General features: G+C 41.2%; 1 protein-coding gene across 2 annotated transcripts in view; it reads right to left on the reverse strand.

Annotated features, from left to right (window-relative positions):
* Positions 1-25044, reverse strand: part of LOC137643898 (RNA-binding protein NOB1-like) — a 64544-nt gene that overhangs the window by 22609 nt on the left and 16891 nt on the right. Inside the window, exons 3-8 of one of the 2 annotated variants that reach the window (XM_068376645.1) lie at positions 13492-13703; positions 8940-9476; positions 5218-5419; positions 4795-5066; positions 2088-2207; positions 1348-1467 (exon numbers count right to left, since the gene is read on the reverse strand). In XM_068376645.1, the coding sequence (XP_068232746.1) occupies positions 1348-1467; positions 2088-2207; positions 4795-5066; positions 5218-5419; positions 8940-9476; positions 13492-13703 (1463 nt within the window). The remainder of the gene's footprint in view (positions 1-1347; positions 1468-2087; positions 2208-4794; positions 5067-5217; positions 5420-8939; positions 9477-13491; positions 13704-25044) is intronic. The other variant, XM_068376646.1, reaches the window with a different exon arrangement.

The raw sequence follows: 25044 nt of genomic DNA on the forward strand, positions 1-25044 counted from the left end.
AATAAATATTCTGACTGTACAGACTTATCTTCCCTTTTTAAAATCTCAAGAGTGAAAAATGACAATGATGACCTTTTTTTTATTTGAAAAAGTTTTTATTTCTGAAACCTATGAGAAATGCTGATCATACTGTATGCGTACATGTTCAGTCTCTAGAGCATCGTGCAACAACCCAATGACCTTTCCTGTACTATGCCAGTAAAATTTGAACAAATTATCAACTATTGAAGTTAGCCACAACGCAAAAGGTTGGGGATACCAGTCTATTTCCTCCCTCCTCCTACCAGATGTTACATCACTATTCATCCTATACTGATTGATAGATATTAGGTTCTGGACTCCCATCCTACATTCTGGGGAAGAAAAAAAAAAAAACACACACACAAACACCCAGCAACACAACAATGGGAAACTTCCTTATTTCTGAGTCACACTAAGCCACACAAGAGGTGTTTAACATTTTATATTAATTCTGACTGAACCTACACCCTGTAATAGGACTGACTGGTTCAGTGTTTTCGCATACACAGGCATCAACCATATCAAGAGATGCCTAATATCAAGAGTGGCATTAGAAGACACCTTGTTTTAACAAGATCTTGATTCATATTTTGCATGAAAAAAAAAAAAAAATTCTTCAATTTTATTATGTTTACCAGTCAAGTATGATGATCTGGCATCAGCAATATGTTTCTATTAATTCACAACTTCAATAAAAAAAATAAGAGTATGATTTGAAACATACTTGGCTAGGAAAGAATCTTTCATTCCACGGCACACACGAGCATAATGCATCCCAAATTTTCAAATCATTCAATCCAGAACTAATGTCATTAACTACTGCACTACATACTGTCCTCATGTATGTCCATGAAAATCTAACTATAAGCTTTTCAAATGTACTTTAAATACAGTATTTACCAAAAGAACTTGATGTATGATTATTTTATTTTATTACTTAAAACATAAATACAGTAGATATCCTTTAAAAAAGGATACTGTAAATATCCTTTTAAATAGCCTAAGTGGGAAAATTAAGGCTCAGATATAGAAGCTTTTTAAAAGTTTGATAACTATTTTTTGCTGAATATGACAAACTGACAATATAAAAGTGCATGAAATTAGAAAATAAAATTATATCAACTTCACAATATGTATGAGCTTAATGGAATTATTCCATTAGGCTCAAACATATTAATAACCAAACCCATAACTGTTTTGTATGAAAAAAATATGCAAATCTATCATACTAGGAGTAAAGAAAATTTTAATACTTTTTCTGTTAAAATTGTAGAGAAAGTTCTTGGATATTAAACGGATTTTAAAAAACAAATCGAGATAACTTACTATCATCCCTCTAGTATTTATTGGTTTCTTGAAGTTAATCCAAACTTTCTGTGTTCCATCAGGATTGACTGTTACAGATACTCTCTTCAAGGTTTTGTTGCCACATTTTGGGCAAAATATCTGAAAACATAAATATCTGCATTATTTAATGAAGTGAAAAATCTTCATCAGTCTTTAAACTGAATAATTACAAATAATACAATGTGCCTTGGTATATGTATGTATGTGACAATGTGTAAAGAGCACTGTATATAACTTGTATACCTCCCCTCTGACCAAAACCCAAAGTCAATTATTTTTGTGCCGAAGTAGTCCTGACAAAATTACCAGCTTTCATTTTATTGACACTGTCTTTAAGCATCTTTGGTACTGAACTCCAATGAAAGTTTGGATAGAGGATCAGATGTGAATTTTAAAAATTTTATTGATGATTCTAGGTAGTAATAATAATTGAATTTTCTATTGTAAAATGCTTAATTATGAAGCTTGTCAAAATGATATAAACCTATGTCTGGTTCTAATACATTTATAGAATATTTGTCTTCCTTTTATCCTGTACCTATGAATAAATAAATTTGTTACAATGTAGTTTTACTCTGATTTTCTCAAAATTTTATATCATCAGATTCTCCTGAGTCTTTCTATATTTTCATCTAACTCAAAATGATATCTTACTTTGTAGTATATTGTCATATCAATCATGTTTGCCAACAACCAATCAAACATGGTATCAAACATACCTTAGACATGTCTGAGCAAAGCTTGAAACATGCATAGCATCTCAACGTGAAGGTCTTAATTTGTCGGATGATTTTCCCCTCGACGCCCATCACAGATAAACCAATGTGTTTCAGTACGTTCTGCAGCAAGAGAAATTTTTATTTTTATTTTTGGGACGCTTAAGTTATGCAAATATGCAGACGTGGAAAAACCTGAAAAAGCAATAGAGTACAACTATTAAAGTTTTAAATTAACTGTGCCACTAGAAAAGTACGGCAATAGATTTTCAATATCCTCACACACCAACTATACACATTAAACCTTTTAATGCTAACCAAAATAATGTTAAGAGAATGAAAAATGGCTGTCTGCTAAAGATTGTGATGAATGCAAGAGTTGATGGGGAAAGTGCAAGAGGAAGGCCAAGGTTTGGGTGGATGGATGGAGTGAAGGAAGCTCTGGGTGATAGGAGGATAAATGTGAGAGAGACAAGAGAGCGTGCTAGAAATAGGAATGAATGGCGATCGATTGTGACGCAGTTCAGGTAGGCCTTGCTGCTTCCTCTGGTGCCTTGGATGACCGCAGAGGTAGCAACAGTAAGGGATTCAGCATTATGAAGCTTCATCTGTGGTAGATAATGGGGGAGGGTGGGCTGTGGCACCCTTAGCAGTACCAGCCGAACTCGGTTGAGTCCCTTGTCAGACTGGGAGGAATGTAGAGAGGAGAGGTCCCCTTTTTTGTTTCATTTGTTTGATGTCGGCTACCCCCCAAAATTGGGGGAAGTGCTTTGGTTATGTGTATGTAAAATAAAACCAACAAACCTATTGACCAGTTGTACACAGCCAAGTCACTTACCATATAACACTTAGGATAACACTTGAGATTTGTACACAGTAACCTTGATATTCATTATGAACAAAAAATATGGTTCAAGGTATTACTCGTCAGTAATAATGGACTTTACGTTATACAAAAATATAAAGAAACTATCCATTTGTTTCCTTTGATACAAGATATATTCTATTATGTGTAATTTGTATGGAAGGTATACAATAAAAAAAACTGATGACAAAAGAGAGAGGAAAATATAAATTTAGTTATTTAAATATACTGCAATGTTTGTTTGTCCTGTCATTCCATCTTAGTTGTGACTGTCACTATGAACTGGATAATTCCTGTTTTCAGTATTTCACAGGCTTGGAAGAAGAGACTGTGCATGTAAGAACATGATGAATATTTTGTAGAATGGCAATAAATGGAAATAATGACAGTATGCTAACTTTTACTTGTGAAAACAATGAATAATAATAATATGAATACTAATACTTTCCTCTTAGTAAGGGTAGAAGAGAGACTTTAGCTATGGTAAGCAGCTCTTCTAGAAGGACACTCCAAAATCAAATCATTCTTCTCAAGGCTTCGGTAGTGCCATAGCCTCTGTACCATAGTCTTCGACTGTCTTGGATTAGAGTTCTCTTGCTTGAGGGTACACTCAGGCACACTATTCTATCTTATTTCTCTTCCTCTTGTTTTGTTGAAGTTTTCATAGTTTATATAGGAAATATTTATTTCAATGTTTTTACTGTTCTTAAAATATTCTATTTTTTACTTGTTTCTTTTCCTCTGGGCTATTATCCCTGTTGGAGCCCCTGGGCTAGCATCCTGCTTTTTCAACTCAGGTTGTAGGTTAGCAAGTAATAATAATAATATAAGACATGATGATATAATTTTCTTGCAATGATAGTTGAGAAAAAGTTATGAAATAAGAAAATGACAAATCTCGTCCTGTGTCAACAACTTTCACTGCTAATAAAACATTTTGGTGACTTGTGGGTTGCTGCAACACTAGACTATTTATCTCTGTCCAGCCTAGCTACCAAAGTAGTCAAGTCAGCCACCCGGCACTCAGCTCAGGATTGACATGGTCACCACGGGTCTAGAGACCAGCTAGGAGCCGTTCACCTCCCAAAAAGAGAGAGCTGCTGTTGTGAAGAGTCCAATGGGACTTCATACGACTGGCCTTCCTCTTTGAAGAAGAATTGTCAGAATTGGAAGGGGAAGAGGAAGACTGCTTCACATTTCATACAACAGCATGTTCTTACCCTCAATCATCTTGGAGTTTGTGTTCGGTCCAGGACAAATCATGTGATACAGGTTAAAATAGCTGTTGCACCACTCTTAATTTTGATGAACGATCCCTATGGTTAGTGATGAAACTTTGTACCAGATCAAAGTGAATAGCAGCCGTTACCTTAAGAGTCAGTGTGTGAATTCCATCAGCAAAAAGTTCATAAAAGCAGAGTAGCATAATTGATACCCATATCAGCCTACACTACAGCACTGGAGATTGGTCCAAGATCGAACCTATCACCTGCAACTGATGAAAGTGGTGCTGTTACACCAGGGTCATGATAGCTAACCGAGGGTATGAGCCAATGATTGAACTCCAGATCTGAACAAGGCTGTAGACTGATCCACACCCCTACAAACCACCACATGATGCAGGTGATTGGTCCAGAAAGGAACGTTCTCCTGCTACAGATGAAACAGCAGCGGCTGTAACACTACAAATAGATTACTGCTCAACACTACAAAATTCAGGACAGAACTAAAGTAAAATAAGAACTTTTTACATTGTAGAGACAGTACATTAGTAACTACCTCATATTGTATTAACAAAATATCCAAAAGTACGTGATAGCAAAGAACTAAGACTAACTTCATTACCTGTACAGCAAAATCAGATGTCACACAAGCTACAAGTACATCTTTTTCCTTTTCTTCTTCTTCTTCTGTCGGTACCATTTTTTCTTTAAGTTTACATTGCTTTATATTGCTAGGAGTTATCCAGCCCTCATCATCATCATCGTCGTCGTCTTCACTCTGATCAAAAGCAAAATCATCCTCATTTCTGTTGTTTTCATTTACAGTTTCTCCATAAAAATTTTCGCCTTCAATTTCATCACTGTCGTCCTCGTATTCAATATCAGCTTCCTCACCTAGAAAGATATTTGTGTATTCAAATAATCTGACAGATACCCTTTGAGAGACTGTATAAGTTGTACAACAACTGAACCAGACAATTCACACCCTGATATGGAATACCATATGTCCTTTAACTTCATGAAAGCTAAAACAAATTTTGCTTACCTTCCTCATCTGTCTCTTTAACTACGAGATTGCCCTCATCTGTTAATTCACTCAAGTCATCCTCTCTATCACTTTCCTCATTACCCTTTTCATTCGGATGCTCTTCACCATTTAGTGATAAGGACTCCATATCTTTTTGTAATACACCACCAATAAGTGTTGGGATCTGTCCAATATGCTCAGGTGCCTTGCAACTTCCTTCCTGTAAAGAGGGTAACATTACTACAAAGGACAAAAAGGCATATATGCAATGATCCACATTTCAATGCAAAATAAATTGAAAAACAATTACAGATTAACACCTACAACTATCTTCTTCCAAACAAACAATCCAGTACTGTAAAATAAAAAAAAAAAAATAAAAAATCAAGAAATTCCATTTATTTGGGGAAAAATAGAAATAAATAACTACAAACTACAGAAGATATTAAATAATTTGAACCAAGGCATAAATACAGAAATCAATATTGTTGCTTCATTTTACATAATCTTAAGAATGGATAATGGTTACAGGGCTGACAGTAGAGTTAACCAAATACAGTGTATAGTGCATACTACATACATTAGGTCATATGATCTCACAATGAAACAAAAGGACCAAATACAGGTATCATATTTTCTCACAACATATTAAAAGTGTTCAATAAGAAAGATTTAGTCTAAGATTTGCTATAGTCAAATGCATTTACCTTTGCAGTAAGAAGCTTCACCCACAAACAATGAAGTAGATCGATTGGAAATGATTTCACAACTTGCGTAAATTTGTATCACACTGACATTTCACTTATATTAGCATTGATTAGTTAAAAGTTTTGAGGATTATATAGACATACTAACCCAAGAAATAAAAAATTGTATACACTGCAGATACATTTCTAGATATAATAAAAACAAAGGAAACCATATAATGCATCCATAGAGTCTTAGTCCTGCTGTGGAGTGGCTTCGGTAAATTAGGTGATCTTAATCACATCAGTGACTATGAATGCCTGCGTTTGATTCAGCACAGAATATGATAATCACCACTAGATAGTAAAATTTCTTCAACATTCTCAATCAAAACACAAACACTATCTCAAAGGTATGCAGACAACATTTTCCGCTGATCTCAAAGTTTTTAACAAATTCCTATGGACACCTAGATGAAATAAATTCCCTGAATGAAGTTAACACATTCAGTACGACAACAAGAACTCAAATAAGTTTTGCATATCTATTCTATTTTATCGTTTATACAGCACACAGCCTTTGGATCATTAGTAGGATGCTACAAAATTTTTGGATGTTTTGTTAAAATTTATCCTTGTTATTCAAAACAACGGTTATTGTTGCAGTTATTAATATGGTTACTGTAATGTATTTTCATTGATATTCTTGTAGTTTCCAAGGCTGTTGTAGTTATTGCAATGGCTATTATTTTCTCAAAAAAGTCATCAGGTTATGGACTAACAATATAGAATACAGAATAAGTAGAGGACTATTTCTAAAATCCTACCATGAAAACTACATGATTATCTCCTTTCTGCTGTGAATTGACATTCGGCATACTTTGCAATAAGAATGCAACTCTTATAATGTACTGGGGAAAAATGAAACTGACTAAAGAAATTGGTGTGTAGGATAATGATCCAATTATTCCTTCAATAATGAACAGTTAGAGTACAGTAATAAACCTATAGTACAATTAGAAGACTATGAAAAAGTCATCTAGTGTTGGTTGACCACACGTACGCAGTAGTCAGTTGGCTAGGGAGTTATGAGTTGACCGAGCCCAGGTCACCAATATTACTAGGGTTTCTATCTTTGCAATGGTCTCTACTGCCTAGCCTAGTGAAGATTGAGGCCTAACTGTACTGCAAAACTGTGTGACGTCTGGTATGCTGCAGTGTAAAGTAACCTTGATCGAAATGTTACCATGATCATTTTAGAGTATAGGGTCTACTTTTTTATAAATTTATGCAAAATAGTTCTAACATTTCCGTTTTTTTTTTTTTTTTGCATTATATCAATTATAAAAAAAAGGCTTCAGAACAAAGCATATTTTCTTACCTTTAATCTACATAAAATTGTCCTTAAATATTTTTACCAGAGGAATACTAACTCTTGTCACATTCTTATAACTACACAGTATTTGACAACTATGTTCTTTTCCATCATATAAAATATAATGCAGAGAGAATATATCTAACTAAGCATGAAAACCCACTAGTACACAAAGTACCAGTTACTTCATTTAAGATTCTTTCATAACATTTACCACACTTTCCTTTCGATTATCCCACCACTTTCTCTTTGAATGTCCTTTTCTATATCAGCTGAGACTTACAACATATTTTACTAACTATTCACACATAAACCATATCAATCTTTCAGATCCAGTTTGTTTTCCCTTTCTCCAAAACTCTCTCATTCATAATCTCCCAATGTGAATTTTCAGTCACACCCCTTTCTGTATAATATTCTTTTTGAATGGTTACCTGTATATAAAAGGCATTCTATCCCCAATAGAGTCCTATTTGCCTGAATTACCATCTGGTTCTGCATTGGTCATTTTCCATAGATTTTGTGACCTTCCCTACTGGTCTCAATTTTGCAAATTACATAGTTCCGTAGTTTTCTAAACTGTCTTATATGTTTTCTAGGTGTTAGGCAGCACTTCTCTCTCCAATTCTCTTGTTTGCAAGAAAATACATTAGCTACACTCCAACAATGATTCTTGGCATTCTGTAATCACACCTTTTCAAAACTACCATTACTACCTCAGTGGCCATGTCTCTACAGAACATACTACAAGACTTGTTTATCCAATTTTTTTCTGTTTACTAATGCCATAATTTCATCTACCAGTAGTCTAGCTATCCCTTACCAACTACCAAGGCTGTTTCCAACCTTGATCTTACATCCTTCTTAATATCACAGCATAGTACCCTGTGTCCCACCATAACAATGTTTTAAGCTTCAGTCACTCAATGAGTCCTTACGGTACCCTCTACTTTTGTAATGTCCATCTCATTGTTTGTCTGTAGCTGTAATTTTCCCAACTTTGCAAGGCTATTCTAATGAAGGCTTCCAGTTTACAAGGCATTCTCTTTTCCTTTCTATAATATCACTCATATTTTTTTTTACCAGATCTTTACACAAAAATAAGGCATCTTTCAGTTTCTCAGACTAAAATATACAATAACCAGTTTAACCTAATAAAAATAGAAAATACATTAACATAGAAAGTTTATATTATTTAATAACCTCTAGGCACCCAAAAATGTTGATCTTGTGTGATGCTACTAAACTAGTATACAGTGAAATACTAAGTATTGAAAAAAATATAGTAATAATTATAATCTAGGGTAATAATGTGCAGCTCTTGTTGTTGGGCTATGAACACTAGGGTAATCTACATCACTATACAACTAATATTTCAGGGTCTATCTATAATAATAATCATAAAGGGGCATGAAAATTATATTCGTTCTACATAAAACTTTCCCATTTATCATAAAACTAGCAAATACTGCAGTAACATGCGATACTAGATAAAAAACAAACGGAATCTAACACATGGCAGAAATTCTATTTGTTAGATATAACCTTGAAGCAAAATAAAACATTACATGCTTACATGCAAAACTCAAAATAACACTAACAGAAAGCTAAATATTTTTTATTCCAACACTACTGTTCTGTGGACAATGGATATACTGTGCTATAATGTAGTAATTTACCCCATTTTGCACTCTTGTTCCAAACTCCTGTAGAACTTCTCCTAATTCTCTATCTGAAGAGGGAAACTGGTTCCTTTCTTCCTCTGAGAATGAAGATATGTGGTACGACCATCTTCTTATAGAAGGAAATGTAGAGTGCAGAGGGCGCATGTTACTTGACGGAGATAGATTCAAAGCAGAGGAAGCAAAATGATTTCTATCTTTACGAGTGGGTCGAAACTGTGGGTATTCTTTGATAAGCAATCTATACATATTGGAATCATCTGATGTGGGAAAATAGCCAGCTATATAGCTGTGTTCATTAAGAAAATCTTCAATCCCTACCAAATGGCGCCACAATATGGTTTCGGCTCGCTCTAAATTCATTGTACTGTTATGAGGTGAACAGTGGATCAGAGATGGAGCGAAATCTTGACCATTAAACATATTCGTAACTGGACTTGTATCCCCACATGTATCAGACTGAGTTTTTTCAAAAGAACAATATATTACAGTATCATCAAGTTGAGTCTCAGAGGAATTCGTTAAGTTGTTGAGCTGCATGAAATACCAGAAACAAGATTCATAAAATTAGAAATACCACCATCAATTAAATAATACACAGTATATTGGAATGATAAGTTTCTAAATCCATTTATATATTTTCCCTAGCTATACAAACCCAAGTCCTTTTGAATAGGGAATGCCTTTCGCAGAGCTGGAGCGATCGTTTAATTTGTTAACGAGGTAGTTAACAAGTGGTGCAAGCGTAAGCAAGTAGCCCAGCCCACATTCTTGTCAAAACACTCTTCACTATTGACCTTCTACTCAGGACTAAGAGGGTTGGTTGGCGGAAGTTTAACTCTGAAATATTGATATATTTGCTATTTGTCCCTAAGCAAATACAAACCTTACATCCTTTAAAATAGGGAGACTCATTTACTGGAAGAAGGAATTCCCCCCAGAACCAAACAGGTCAGTTCTTTCCCTTCCCTGGAATATGTTTCTCCTTGATCCTACAGGAGCAAGCGAGACGACTTCAGGCAACCTCCTGTCATCCATTAAAGGAATGAGTAAACTGATAAAACCTGCCTAGTAAATGGCATGTACCTAGTAAAAGGTCAATGAAGGAAAGATGCAGTCTGGAATTAAACACCTAGCCTACGATAACCAATATTTGGTATTCATTCCACCATTCTCCCCATCATTAAGAAATAATGAAGAGCTACCTTTTAATAAATCTAGTCTAATAAGAGTGATTTCCATTAATGCTTACGAGTATATGCACTGATTTTTAAATTTGAAATGGAATTTACTGAATAAATTATGACAGAAAAATTAATATAAAATTCATCATTCACAATGAAAATAAGAAATATTTACAAATTTACTCACAATATACCTTTGAGGAGAGTTGTGACTGGAATGAGAGGATGAGGAGGAGGTTACTACCTGGATGGATAATCTTCCTCCATGAGCATTTTTTCTAAAACTTCAGGCACTCTCTCTTTTGAACAAAATACACAATCAATCACTGAATCACTTGATTTACACCTCATAAACACTTGAACGTCTTTTTTTATAATTGCATTAAATTTTGTCAAGGAACCTATCTACTGTGGAAACGACTGCTATTGCATTGCTTTAAAATGGCATGAAAATGGGGTAAAAATCTCATGAACATTGCATGCATAATGTATGGACACTAGAACAGATTCTGTGCTAGTCTCGTTATTACTTGTCCACATGCGCATACAGATGGGAATTTTTGGCTCACAGACCATTGCACCACTCAAAAATTATTTAATAAAATTTTTATGCTTGTAAACTGATTTTCTCATAAACTGAGGTACTACTGTACTGTCAAAATACTCGCCCATGCGACAGATCTTCAGGGCAAAGCATTGACCGCTTGCCAAAACATGGAGAGTATGTTAAATTGTGAGGTAAGTGAGCCATAGCAGAGCAAACACCAATTGTGCTCACTAATCAAGTAGATAATTCAAGTGACCATTTAGCTATTTAAGAAACTCAATAAATAATTGTTCACATAGCTTGCCAACTCATGGCCTTCTGCTATGCTAACAATATAAGATAACTTCCCTCTAAGTTGAAATGTTTCAACACGGTCCATTCAATTATTTGTCTAGATATCAAATTTAGTAGCATTCCGTAATTTGTTCTTCGGAAATTTCTTTCAACCCTTTATCCAACAACTAAAGGTCAAGACGTAAGATTGTTTGATTATTTCACAAAATCAAAGGAGACAGGGTTCTTCAATACCTCTTTCTTGGTTCTGCCAGTGCAAGGGGGAATCCTTGTCCCTCAGACCCGAGATGGTGACTACTCTTCAGATAACACCGCAGAATCCTCACGAGAATGAAAATTATCTCCCCTTGATTATCATCCATTGCTCCATGTAATGAGAGGAAGAAGCTCTTGAAACTGGAGCCATGGGTTGACCGGTTCTGAGTTTTAGCCAAGGATACTGTCATACGACTAAAGATTACCTCCTTACAGCCTTCAGTGTAGGTTATTACATAAGAATCCATGAAACTTGCCAGGTCTCTTCATCACCATGTTAAACATAGCAAAAAGACAAGTCTTGAGTCAGAGATCTAGGTTTATGTTTAACCTGAGAACTCTGGGGCCCTAAGGTCCCTAGGTGTGCAAAACTGTTTCCAAACTTCCCATTGGCATGACAACTCCCACAAGAAGGAGAGATCTAGACATTTCAGTCACAGACAGCACTCAAGGCTGAGCAGTAGGTTCACACCTGCAACTGTGACAGACACATGGCCAAGTGTTGGGGATACCTTTTTGGACCTCATAACCACCGGTCTCATCGGCAGAAGTACAGGCACTGGAAACTTCCTTCTTTGGCCTCACAGATATCAGCTTAAATAGCACTAAGGCTACCAGCACAGGGACAAGTCAATGGTGATACGTTCACTGGTAAGGCAGGGAAAAGTAGCCTTACCTACCAGTTCCTTGAAAAACTCCTGTAGAGGTTCTACCAGAAAGATCTTAGGTCAAATTAATTCAGCCTACATAGCAACTTGAGAACTCTCAGCACAGTTGGGGTACGGTGTTCACTGTAGGAACTCTACAAGCCATGTACAGTACATTGAAAAACTTGCCCATGAAGATCAAAGTTCTCCTAGCGACTGACATGTACACCCAGAGCACCAAGCAAGGGGTGTATATGTGGGAGATTCAGTGACTTGTACTCGATTGGCAAGAAGAAGAAGAAGAAGAAGAAGAAGAAGAAGAAGAAGAAGAAGTAGAAGAAGAAGAAGAAGTAGAAGAAGAAGAAGAAGAAGAAGAAGAAGAAGAAGAAGAAGAAGAAGAAGAAGAAGAAGAAAAAAAAAACGAGTTATAGAGATTCTTCAACATCAGCCTGGGGGTTGCCAAGAATCAAGACGAAGAGTTCTTTGGTAGTAGGTTGGCCAAGACACCAGCCACCTAAAGAGATACTACCGCTATGAGCTACTGGGTCCTTTGACTCTCCAGACAGTACTACATTGGATCCCTCTCTTTGGTTATGGCTAATTTCTTCTTTGGCTAAACATACACCAAATAGTCAAGCTTATTCCTTAACATATTCTCCTGTCAACACTGAGATTACTAAACAATTCTTCTTCGCTCAAAGGGTTAACTGTGCTACTTTCCCGTTGGTAAGCCTGGAAGAGAGACTATCTTTGGTAAGCAGCTTTTTCTAGGAAAAGGACACTCCAAAATTAAATCACTGTACTCTAGTTTTAAGTATTGCCATAGCCTCTGTACCATGGTCTTCCACTATTTTGGGGTAGAGTTCTCTTGCTTGAAGATACACTTGAGCACACTATCTTATTTCTCTTCCTTCTAATTTTTCTAGTTTTTAATATTTTATAAATGAAAATCTATTTTAATGTTGCTACTGTTATAAAAATATCTTATTTTAAATGTGCATTACTTCTCTTGTAATTTATTCCTTTCCTTGTTTCCTTTTCTCACTGGGCTATTTTTCCCTGTTGGAGCCCTTGGAGTTATAGCAACCTGCTTTCCCAACTAGGGTTGTAGCTTTGCTAGTAATAATAATAATGGCCTTCCATTTCCTCTTCCCGCAAAAGTTCAACACTGAACAGGCCACTATCTACACTCTGCGTCCGTACTTGTTGCAGCCCAAGACAAGAGTGAAGTGTCTTTGACAGGAGGGCAGTTGGTTTTACTCACCATCAATTGTTAACTACCTTGTTAAAGAATTCAAAGGCCATTTCAGCTCCGCTGAAAACATTCCCTATTCCAAAAGGACGAAAAGGTTTGTATGTGGGTAGGAACAAATTCCTTTCCACAAAACATTATGTATGTTTCATTATTCCCAATGTTTAATTCTTTCAGTGCTAAAATGGTGCTACATAAGTATATGAAAAACCATTTACATAAAAATATCTAACTGGCTAAATATAAGCTTAAAGAAAAACTTTCCTTCATAAGAATGAACTTAATTTTCTCAAAACAGTAATAGTACCGAACTTATAATTTCCATTTATATAAATACACTCCTCCATAGCCAACTATTTCAATACAGTACCTTTTCTTGCGGTAAATGAAAACCTTCCAAGTCTGTTTTATCTTTTTTGGAATCTTTAGAGGGTCCTTCAACAATACATTTCTGTGGTTCGGTGCGCAGATGATCCGAGCTTCCACGTGCTTCAATCTCCAGCTCGTAAGTAAGAGCCAAGATCTTAACATCAGCCAAGGAGAGAACTGAATAATCCCCGGTTTTCTTTGAGAACTGATTGACTGAAAAGATACAAAACAATTATTCACATTAAAATCTATAGGCATTAATAAATAATCAAGAATCATCAAATTCATATCAAGAAAGAATATGTTTAAATCTCCAATATGTACAGTAAGTAGCTATAGCATGCATACCTATCTATATCAATATATGTATACATTATGTACATGTGCGTATACATACACACACACACACACACACATATATATATATATATATATATATATATATATATATATATATATATATATATATATATATATATATATATATATATATATATATATATATATATATATATATATATATATACTGTATATATATATGGTAAATTTTGCACATTTAGACTTCATATTCAAATAAGCCATATACATTTCAATACTGTACATTAATGTCTGGATTCTCTTATCAACCTCCGGATCAGAGCCCCAGGGCAGAACCACTCATATATGATTTTGTAAATAATTTGTTTTTCCTAGCTATACAGGTCAGAGACTTATAATAGGAGTACAAGATCAGCTAACAGCCATTAAAAATCCAATGAGATAGTCATAACTACCAGCAAGATTTGAGATTAGCCCCTGAGCACTTGTTAGTCAGCTAGACACTAACTTTTGACCTTAGGCATGGGACTTGAAGGATGGTTGAAGCAGGAAGTGTAATTAACGGACTTGGGTATGTTTAGTTAGGAAAAATTAAGTTTATTTTAAGACTTTATGATTTATTCCTACAAGAATATAAACCACCGAACTTTGATAGGAGATCCACCCTTACTGGGTAGGAAGTCCCTACGAACTAAAATCCCAGGAAATGTCAAAGGGCCCGGTCCTGGCATTAAGTTAGGCCCATACCAAGTGAAAATAGTAATCGATCACAGGAGAACATTATATATAAATTTGTATAAAAAAAAAAGGGATTTGAATACATTCTATCAAGCCTCCTCCTTGTCTGAGAAGAAAGGGCATACTTTTTTTACAAAAGTTGCCTGAAAAGAAAGGTTGTTCAGTTATGAAGCCCACCTCCCTCTAATGACTGGTCCAGCTCATTGTGGCTACAACTGCTGCACCCCAAAAGAGAAAGGGAAGAATACAGAGTAGAAGGCCGGATAAATTACATTTCAATCAAAGTTTAAGCCAAAACTTTTACCAAGATGAGATGCATCTTGTCTTATGAGAGAGCTGGGTTGGCTTCATAACCTGATGAGCAACCACCACAGGATTTGGAAATATGTTATTTTCATTAGTAAAATAAATTTTTGAATATACTTACCCGATAATCATGTAGCTGTCAACTCCGTTGCCCGACAGAAATCTACGGACGGGATACGCCAGCTATCACTATACAAGAGGGGGGTGTACTCACCAGCGCCATCTGTGGTCAGGTACTCCAGTACTTCTTGACAACACCACCTCAATTTTTTCCTCGGTCCACTGGTTCTCTATGGGGAGGAAGGGTGGGTCAATTAAATCATGATTATCGGGTAAGTATATTCAAAAATTTATTTTACTAATGAAAATAACATTTTTCAATATTAATCTAACCCGATAATCATGTAGCTGATTCACACCCAGGGGGGTGGGTGAAAACCAGTGTACATGTTAATCAAGAAGCTAAGTATCCCGTATTTCATTTTATCAGTTATTCAAAATAACAAATGAAATTATAAGTACCTGGTAAGGAAGTCGACTTGAACCATTACTCTGCCTTTAATAAGTACGTCTTCCTTACTGAGCGCAGCGGTCCTCTTAGGAGGCTGAACAACTCTTAGGTGCTGAAGTATAAAGGGCTGCAACCCATACTAAAGGACCTCATCACAACCTCTAACCTAGGCGCTTCTCAAGAAAGAATTGACCACCCGCCAAATCAACTAGGATGCGGAAGGCTTCTTAGCCCACCGTACAACCCAAAACAACAATAAAAGCATTCAAGAGAAAGGTTAAAAAGGTTATGGGATTATGGGAATGTAGTGGCTGAGCCCTCACCTACTACTGCACTCGCTGCTACGAATGGTCCCAGGGTGTAGCAGTTCTCGTAAAGAGACTAGACATCTTTGAGATAGAATGATGCAAACACTGACTTGCTCCTCCAATAGGTTGCATCCATAATACTCTGCAGAGAACGGTTCTGTTTGAAGGCCACTGAAGTAGCCACAGCTCTCACTTCACGTGTCCTTACCTTCAGCAAAGCAAGGTCTTCATCCTTCATGTGAGAATGAGCTTCTCTAATCAGAAGCCTTATGTAATAAGAAACTGCGTTCTTAGACATAGGCAACGAAGGTTTCTTAATAGCACACCATAAGGCCTCTGATTGTCCTCGCAAGGGTTTTGACCTTTTAAGATAGTACTTAAGAGCTCTGACAGGGCAAAGTACTCTCTCCCGTTCGTTACCCACCAAGTTGGAAAGGCTAGGAATATCAAACGATTTAGGCCAAGGACGTGAAGGAAGCTCATTTTTTGCCAAAAAGCCGAGCTGTAAGGAACATGTAGCCGTTTCCGATGTGAAACCTATGTTCCTGCTGAAGGCGTGAACCTCACTTACTCTTTTGGCTGTTGCAAGGCAGACGAGGAAAAGAGTTTTGAGAGTGAGGTCTTTGAAAGAGGCTAACTGGAGAGGTTCAAATCTAGATGACATAAGGAACCTTAGGACTACGTCTAGATTCCAGCCTGGAGTGGACAACCGACGTTCTTTAGAGGTCTCAAAAGACCTAAGGATGTCCTGCAGATCTTAGTTGGAGGAAAGATCCAAGCCTCTGTGGCGGAAAACCGCTGCCAACATACTTCTGTACCCCTTGATCGTAGGAGCTGATAGAGATCTAACATTCCTAAGATGTAACAGGAAGTCAGCAACTTGGGTTACAGTGGTACTGGTAGAGGAAACTGCATTGGTTCTGCACCAGCTACGGAAGACTTCCCACTTAGATTGATAGACTCTGCGAGTGGATATCCTCCTTGCTCTGGCAATCGCTCTGGCTGCCTCCTTCGAAAAGCCTCTAGCTCTAGAGAGTCTTTCGATAGTCTGAAGGCAGTCAGACGAAGAGCGTGGAGGCTTGGGTGTACCTTCTTTACGTGAGGTTGACGTAGAAGGTCCACTCTTAGAGGGAGAGTCCTGGGAACGTCGACCAGCCATTGCAGTACCTCTGTGAACCATTCTCTTGCAGGCCAAAGGGGAGCAACCAGCGTCAGCCGTGTCCCTTCGTGAGAGACGAACTTCTGAAGAACCCTGTTGATGATCTTGAACGGCGGGAATGCATACAGGTCGAGGTGGGACCAATCCAGCAGAAAAGCATCCACGTGAACTGCTGCCGGGTCTGGAATCGGGGAACAGTACAATGGGAGCCTCTTGGTCATCGAGGTAGCGAACAGATCTATAGTTGGCTGACCCCACAGGGCCCAAAGTCTGCTGCACACGTTCTTGTGAAGGGTCCATTCTGTGGGTATGACTTGACCCTTCCTGCTGAGGCGATCTGCCGAGACATTCATATCGCCCTGAATGAACCTCGTTACCAGCGTGAGCTTTCGACTTTTTGACCAAATGAGGAGGTCCCTTGCGATCTCGAACAGCTTCCTCGAATGAGTCCCTCCCTGCTTGGAGATGTACGCCAAGGCTGTGGTGTTGTCGGAGTTCACCTCCACCACCTTGTTTAGCAGGAGGGACTTGAAGTTCCTTAAGGCCAGATGAACTGCCAACAACTCCTTGCAATTGATGTGAAGCGTTTCCTGTTCCTGGTTCCATGTCCCCGAGCATTCCTGTCCGTCCAATGTCGCGCCCCAGCCCGAGTCTGATGCGTCCGAGTAGAGATGAAGGTCGGGGGTCTGAACAGCTAATGAGAGACCCTCCTTGAGAAGAATGTTGTTCTTCCACCACGTTAGAGTAGCCCTCATCTCTTTGGAAACAGGAATAGAGACCGCCTCGAGCGTCATATCCTTGTTCCAGTGAGCTGCTAGATGGTACTGAAGGGGGCGGAGGTGGAGTCTCCCTAACTCGATGAACAGGGCTAACGATGAAAGAGTCCCTGTTAGACTCATCCACTGCCTCACAGAGCATCGGTTCTTCTTCAGCATGCTCAGGATGCACTCTAGGGCTTGGTTGATTCTTGGGGCCGACGGAAAAGCCCGAAAAGCTCGACTCTGAATCTCCATTCCCAGGTAAACGATGGTTTGGGAAGGAACGAGCTGGGACTTCTCTAAATTGACCAAGAGACCCAGTTCCTTGGTCAAATCCAAAGTCCATCTGAGACTCTCCAGATAGCGACGACTTGTGGGGGCTCTTAAAAGCCAGTCGTCTAAATAAAGGGAGGCTCTGATGTCTGCCAAGTGAAGGAATTTCGCAATATTCCTCATCAGTCGCGTAAACACAAGGGGTGCCGTGCTTAGGCCAAAGCACAGGGCTTGGAATTGGTACACAACCTCTCCAAAGACGAATCTCAGAAAAGGTTGGGAGTCTGGATGGATGGGAACGTGAAAGTAGGCGTCTTTCAGATCCAACGAGACCATCCAGTCCTCCTGCCTGACCGCTGCTAGGACCGACTTCGTCGTCTCCATAGTGAACGTCTGCTTGGTGACATAAGCATTGAGCGCACTGACGTCCAGCACCGGTCTCCAACCTCCTGTCTTCTTGGCCACCAGGAAGAGACGGTTGTAAAAGCCCGGGGATTGATGGTCCCGGACTATCACCACTGCCTCCTTCTGTAACAGGAGCGACACCTCTTGATGTAACGCTAGCCTCTTGTCCTTCTCCTTGTAGTTGGGAGAGAGGTTGATGGGAGATGTGGTCAGAGGGGGATTGCGGCAGAACGGAATTCTGTAACCCTCCCTTAGCCACTTGACAGACTGAGCGTCTGCACCTCTTCTTTCCCAGGCTTGCCAGAAGGTCTTGAGTCTGGCTCCTACAGCTGTCTGGAGAGGAGGGAAGTCAAAGCTTGCTTTTCGTGGACTTGGCACCTTTCTTGGACTTGCCCCTGTGACTGTCTCCACGGGAACTTCCTCGGCTGGGGGCTCTGCCACGAAAGGGCGGAATGAATCTGGTAGCAGGTGTATCAGCTACAGGGGTGCGGTAAGATCTCGGCACTGAAGGTACGATTTTAGCCTTACGTGCTGAAGAGGCCATGAGGTCATGCGTATCTTTCTGGATAAGAGCCGCAGCCATCTCCTTGATTAGCTCCTCCGGAAACAGGAACTTAGAGAGAGGAGCAAACATCAACTGTGACCTCTGGCAAGGGGTGATACCAGTAGATAAGTAGGAGCATAGATGTTCCCTTTTCTTGAGGACTCCTGAGACAAAAATAGAAGCAAGTTTGCCAGAACCATCGCGAATTGCTCTGTCCATACAGGACATGATCAGCATGGCCGAGTCTTTGTCAGAAGGGGCAGTCTTCTTGCTCAAGGCCCCCAGGCACCAATCGAGGAAATTAAAAATTTCGAAGGCGCGAAAGACTCCCTTCAACAAGTGGTCCAGATCAGAAAAAGTCCAGCAGACCTTGGAGCATCTCATAGCCGACCTACGGGGAGAGTCAACCAAACTTGAGAAGTCGGCCTGGGCAGAGGCAGGGACCCCCAAGCCTGGTTCCTCTCCCGTGGCGTACCAGACGCCCAACTTAGAAGCCAGCTTAGGAGGAGGAAACACAAAAGATGTCCTTCCCAGTTGCTGCTTGGACTGCAACCAATCCCCTAAAACCCTCAAAGCTCTCTTTGATGATCTGGCGAGGACAAGCTTGGTGTAGGCAGACTTAATAGGCTGCATGCCTAGAGAAAACTCGGATGGGGGAGAACGAGGGGTTGCAGAAACGAAGTGTTCAGGGTATAACTCTCTGAACAGAGTCAGGACCTTACGAAAGTCTAATGAAGGTGGCGACGACTTGTGTTCCTCCACATCAGAAGAAGGATCATCCAGGTGAGCAGCTTCATCCTCAGAAACCTCATCTCCTGAGAGTTGAGAAGCGAAAGGTAACGGTATAGCGGCATGCTGAATGGCTGAATCCTGTAGAACGGGTGCATGCGCACTTGCGGATCCATCATCACGCCTCTGCTGAAGAGGATGAGGGCTGGCAATGACAAAGTCATGAGGTTGAGGTGAAGGAGGTTCTGCGGAGGTCTGAGGAGCAAGCGTGGTCAGAAGCGAATGCTGTAAGGCATGAGGCTCATGCTGCATGGTATGCGGTTCGTGTTGAATGGGAAGAGGCTCATGCTGCGAAGAATGCGGCTGCTGCATGCGTTGAGGAGACTGCCTCATGGCATGAGGTTCCTGCCTCAAGGGTTGCGTCTGCCTCAAGGGTTGAGGAGGTTGCTGCGCAGAGAGAGGCTCTTGCCTCAAGGGTTGAGGCGGTTGCCGCATAGCATGAGGCTGCTGCCTCATGGGTGGAGGAGGTTGCCGCAACGCATGAGGCTCCTGCCTCATGGGTGGAGGAGGTTGCCGCAACGCATGAGGCTCCTGCCTCAAGGGTTGAGGAGGTTGCCGCATAGCAAGAGGCTCCTGCCTCAAGGTAAGAGGAGGTTGCTGCATAGCGCTGGTACCTGGCAACTCCCAATGCGGCAGCTCACGCATGGAGGCAGGAGGAGCCTCAACATCATACGTCTGGCAGGGTGGACTGCGCAGAGGTGGAGGAGCGCTCGCAGGAGGAGGTGTGCTAACCTTCTCTGCCTGAAACTCCTGCATCAAAACCGCAAGCTGAGACTGCATTGTCTGCAGCATAGACAACTTGGGATCAACAGAAGTTGGCTGCCTCATAGCATGAGGTTCAGCAGAGGCCTGTTGAGGCATCGCCTTACCTCTCTTAGGAGGTGTGCAGTCATCAGATGACTGCGGCGAGTCCGAACTGGCCCAGTGGCTACACCTGGGCCGTTGGACTCGCTCGGCTGGGACCTTACGTTTAAGAGGTCGTGAGACCTGGGTCCAGCGTTTCCTCCTGGAAACATCTTCCGCAGATGAGGAATATGTTATTTTTATTAGTAAAATAAATTTTTGAATATACTTACCCGATAATCATGTAGCTGTCAACTCCGTTGCCCGACAGAATTCTATGGAGGGATACGCCAGCTATCACAATACTAGAAGGGGGTGTACTCACCAGCGCCACCTGTGGCCAGGTACTATAGTACTTCTTGTTGACACCTCCTCAATTTTTCCTCGGTCCACTGGTTCTCTATGGGGAGGAAGGGAGGGTCAATTAAATCATGATTATCGGGTAAGTATATTCAAAAATTTATTTTACTAATAAAAATAACATTTTTCAATATTAAACTTACCTGATAATCATGTAGCTGATTCACACCCAGGGGGGTGGGTGAAAACCAGTGTACAAGATTAAAGGATAGCTAAGTATCCCATATTTCATATAACAGTTATCTCAAATAACAATGAAATAATAAGTACCTGGTAAGGAAGTCGACTTGAACCGTTACTCTGCCTCTTTTTTAAGTTCGTCTTCCTTACTGAGCGCAGCGTTCCTCTTGGAGGCTGAATCAACTCAAAGGTGCTAAAGTATATAGGGCTGCAACCCCTACTAAAGGACCTCTACACAACCTCTAACCCAGGCGCTTCTCAAGAATGAATTGACCACCCGCCAAATCAAAAGGATGCGGAAGGCTTCTTAGCCTACCGTAACAACCATAAAAACAACAATAAAAGCATTCAAGAGAAAGGTTAAAAAAGGTTATGGGATTAAGGGAATGTAGTGGCTGAGCCCTCACCTACTACTGCACTCGCTGCTACGAATGGTCCCAGGGTGTAGCAGTTCTCGTAAAGAGACTGGACATCTTTAAGATAAAATGATGCAAACACTGACTTGCTCCTCCAATAGGTTGCATCCATTATGCTCTGCAGAGAACGGTTTTTATTAAAGGCCATCGAAGTAGCTACGGCTCTTACTTCGTGGGTCCTTACCTTCAGCAAAGCAAGGTCTTCCTCCTTTAAGTGAGAATGGGCTTCTCTAATCAGAAGCCTTATATAATACGAAACCCCGTTCTTGGACATGGGCCTCGAAGGTTTCTTGATGGCACACCATAAGGCTTCTGACTGTCCTCGAATAGGTTTAGACCTATTAAGATAATACTTGAGAGCTCTGACAGGGCAAAGAACTCTCTCTAGCTCGTTACCTACCATGTTGGAGAGGCTAGGTATTTCAAACGATCTAGGCCAAGGACGCGAAGGAAGTTCATTCTTAGCTAAGAATCCGAGCTGAAAAGAACATGTTGCAGATTCGGTCGTGAAACCAATGTTCTTGCTGAAGGCATGAACCTCACTGACTCTCTTTGCTGTTGCAAGGCAGACGAGAAAAAGAGTCTTGAGGGTAAGGTCCTTGAAGGAAGCTGACTGGAGAGGTTCGAACCTAGGTGACATAAGGAACCTTAAGACTACGTCTAGGTTCCAGCCTGGAGTGGGTAGACGACGCTCTTTAGAAGTCTCAAAAGACTTAAGGATGTCTTGAAGGTCCTTGTTGGAAGAAAGGTCCAAACCTCTGTGGCGGAGAACTGAAGCCAACATACTCCTGTACCCTTTAATCGTAGGGGCTGAAAGGGATCTCTCATTCCTAAGATGTAATAGGAAGTCAGCTATTTGGGTCACAGAGGTATTGGTAGAGGATACTGCATTGGCTCTACACCAGCTCCGGAAGACTTCCCACTTAGATTGGTAGACTCTACGAGTGGAAACCCTTCTTGCTCTGGCAATCGCGCTGGCTGCCTCCTTCGAAAAGCCTCTAGCTCTAGCGAATCTTTCGACAGTCTGAAGGCAGTCAGCCGAAGAGCGTGGAGGTTTGGGTGCAACCTGTCTACGTGAGGTTGACGTAGAAGGTCCACTCTTAGAGGAAGAGTCCTGGGGACGTCGACTAGCCATTGAAGTACCTCTGTGAACCATTCTCTTGCAGGCCAAAGGGGAGCAACCAGCGTCAGCCGTGTCCCTTCGTGCGAGATGAACTTCTGAAGGACTTTGTTTATTATCTTGAACGGTGGAAATGCGTAAAGGTCGAGATGGGACCAGTTCAGCAGAAAAGCATCCACATGAACTGCTGCTGGGTCTGGAACTGGGGAACAGTACAGCGGAAGTCTCTTGGTCATGGAGGTGGCAAACAGATCTATGGTAGGCTGACCCCACAAGGTCCAAAGTCTGTTGCACACACTCTTGTGGAGGGTCCATTCCGTGGGAATGACCTGATCCCTTCTGCTTAGGCGATCTGCTGAGACGTTCATGTTGCCCTGAATGAACCTCGTGACTAAAGTGAGGTTTTGACTTCTTGACCAAATGAGGAGGTCCCTTGCGATCTCGTATAGGCTTCTCGAATGGGTCCCTCCTTGCTTGGAGATGTAAGCCAAGGCTGTGGTGTTGTCTGAGTTCACCTCCACCACCTTGCCTAGCAGGAGGGACTTGAAGTTCAGCAGGGCTAAATGAACTGCTAGTAGCTCCTTGCAGTTGATGTGGAGCGTTCCCTGTTCCTCGTTCCACGTTCCCGAGCACTCCTGTCCGTTCAAGGTCGCACCCCAGCCCGAGTCCGATGCATCTGAGAAGAGATGAAGATTGGGGGTCTGAATAGCCAACGATAGGCCCTCCCTGAGAAGGAGATTGGTCTTCCACCACAAGAGAGTGGTCTTCATCTCTTTGGTGACTGGGATAGAGACTGCTTCGAGAGTCAAACCCTTGTCCCAATGAGCTGCAAGATGGAATTGAAGAGGGCGGAGGTGGAGTCTCCCTAGCTCGACGAACAGGGCCAGCGAAGAAAGGGTCCCTGTGAGACTCATCCACTGTCTCACCGAGCAACTGCTCCTCTTCAGCATGCTCATGATGCAATCTAGGGCTTGGCTTATCCTTGGGGCCGATGGAAAAGCCCGAAAATCCTGACTCCGAATCTCCATTCCCAGGTACACAATGGATTGGGAGGGAATGAGCTGAGACTTTTCTATGTTGACTAACAGACCCAGTTCTTTGATTAAGTCCAAAGTCCAGTTGAGACTCTCCAGACAGCGACGACTCGTGGAGGCTCTCAACAGCCAGTCGTCTAAGTAAAGGGAGGCTCTGATGTCCGATAAGTGGAGGAATTTTGCTATATTCCTCATCAGATGCGTAAACACCATAGGAGCTGTGCTTAGGCCAAAACACAGGGCCTGGAATTGGTAGACAACCTTTCCAAAAACGAATCTCAGGAAAGGTTGGGAGTCTGGATGAATAGGAACGTGAAAGTAGGCATCTTTCAGGTCCAACGAGACCATCCAGTCCTCCTGCCTGACCGCTGCTAGGACCGACTTCGTCGTCTCCATCGTGAACGTCTGCTTGGTGACATACGCATTGAGCGCGCTGACGTCCAGCACCGGTCTCCAACCTCCTGTCTTCTTGGCCACCAGAAAGAGACGGTTGTAGAAGCCCGGGGATTGATGGTCCCGGACTATAACCACTGCCTTCTTCTGTACAAGGAGCGACACCTCCTGGTGCAACGCTAGCCTCTTGTCCTCTTCTTTGTAGTTGGGAGAGAGGTTGATGGGAGATGTGGTCAGAGGGGGTTTGCGGCAGAATGGTATCCTGTAACCCTCCCTCAGCCAACTGACAGACTGGGCGTCTGCACCTCTCTTTTCCCAGGCTTGCCAGAAGATCTTGAGTCTGGCTCCTACTGCTGTCTGGAGATGAGGAGAGTCAGTTTTTTCCTTTAGAAGCCTTGGAACTTTTCCTAGACTTGCTCCTGGAAGAGTCTGGACGGGAGCTTCCTCGGCTGGGGGCTCTACCACGAAAGGGCGGAATGAACCTCGTAGCAGGAGTATCAGCCACTGGGGTGCGATAAGTCCTGGGGACTGAGGTAGCAATCTTAGTCTTACGAGCCGATGAGGCCACAAGATCATGTGTGTCCTTTTGTATCAGGGCAGCAGACAAGTCCTTAACAAGCTCTTCGGGAAAAAGGAACTTCGAGAGCGGAGCGAAAAGGAGTTGAGACCTTTGACAAGGTGTGATGCTGGAGGAAAGGAAGGTACAAAGCTGCTCCCTTTTCTTAAGAACCCCTGACACAAACATCGATGCAAGCTCGCCAGATCCATCTCTAATGGCCTTATCCATGCAGGACATTAAGAGCATGGCAGAATCCTTGTCCGCAGGGGAGGTCTTCTTGCTGAGGGCCCCCAGGCACCAGTCTAGGAAGTTGAACATCTCAAATGCTCTAAAAACACCCTTCAGGAAGTGATCAAGGTCTGAGAAGGTCCAGCAAACCTTAGAGCGCCTCATTGCTGTTCTACGAGGAGAGTCTACCAGACTTGAGAAGTCAGCCTGGGCAGAGGCAGGTACTCCCAAGCCTGGTTCCTCTCCTGTGGCATACCAAACGCCCGCTTTAGAAGTGAGCTTAGTCGGAGGAAACATGAACGAAGTCTTTCC

This window comes from Palaemon carinicauda, chromosome 7 (genome assembly GCF_036898095.1).
Source record: "Palaemon carinicauda isolate YSFRI2023 chromosome 7, ASM3689809v2, whole genome shotgun sequence".
In the NCBI taxonomy this organism is placed as follows: domain Eukaryota; kingdom Metazoa; phylum Arthropoda; class Malacostraca; order Decapoda; family Palaemonidae; genus Palaemon; species Palaemon carinicauda.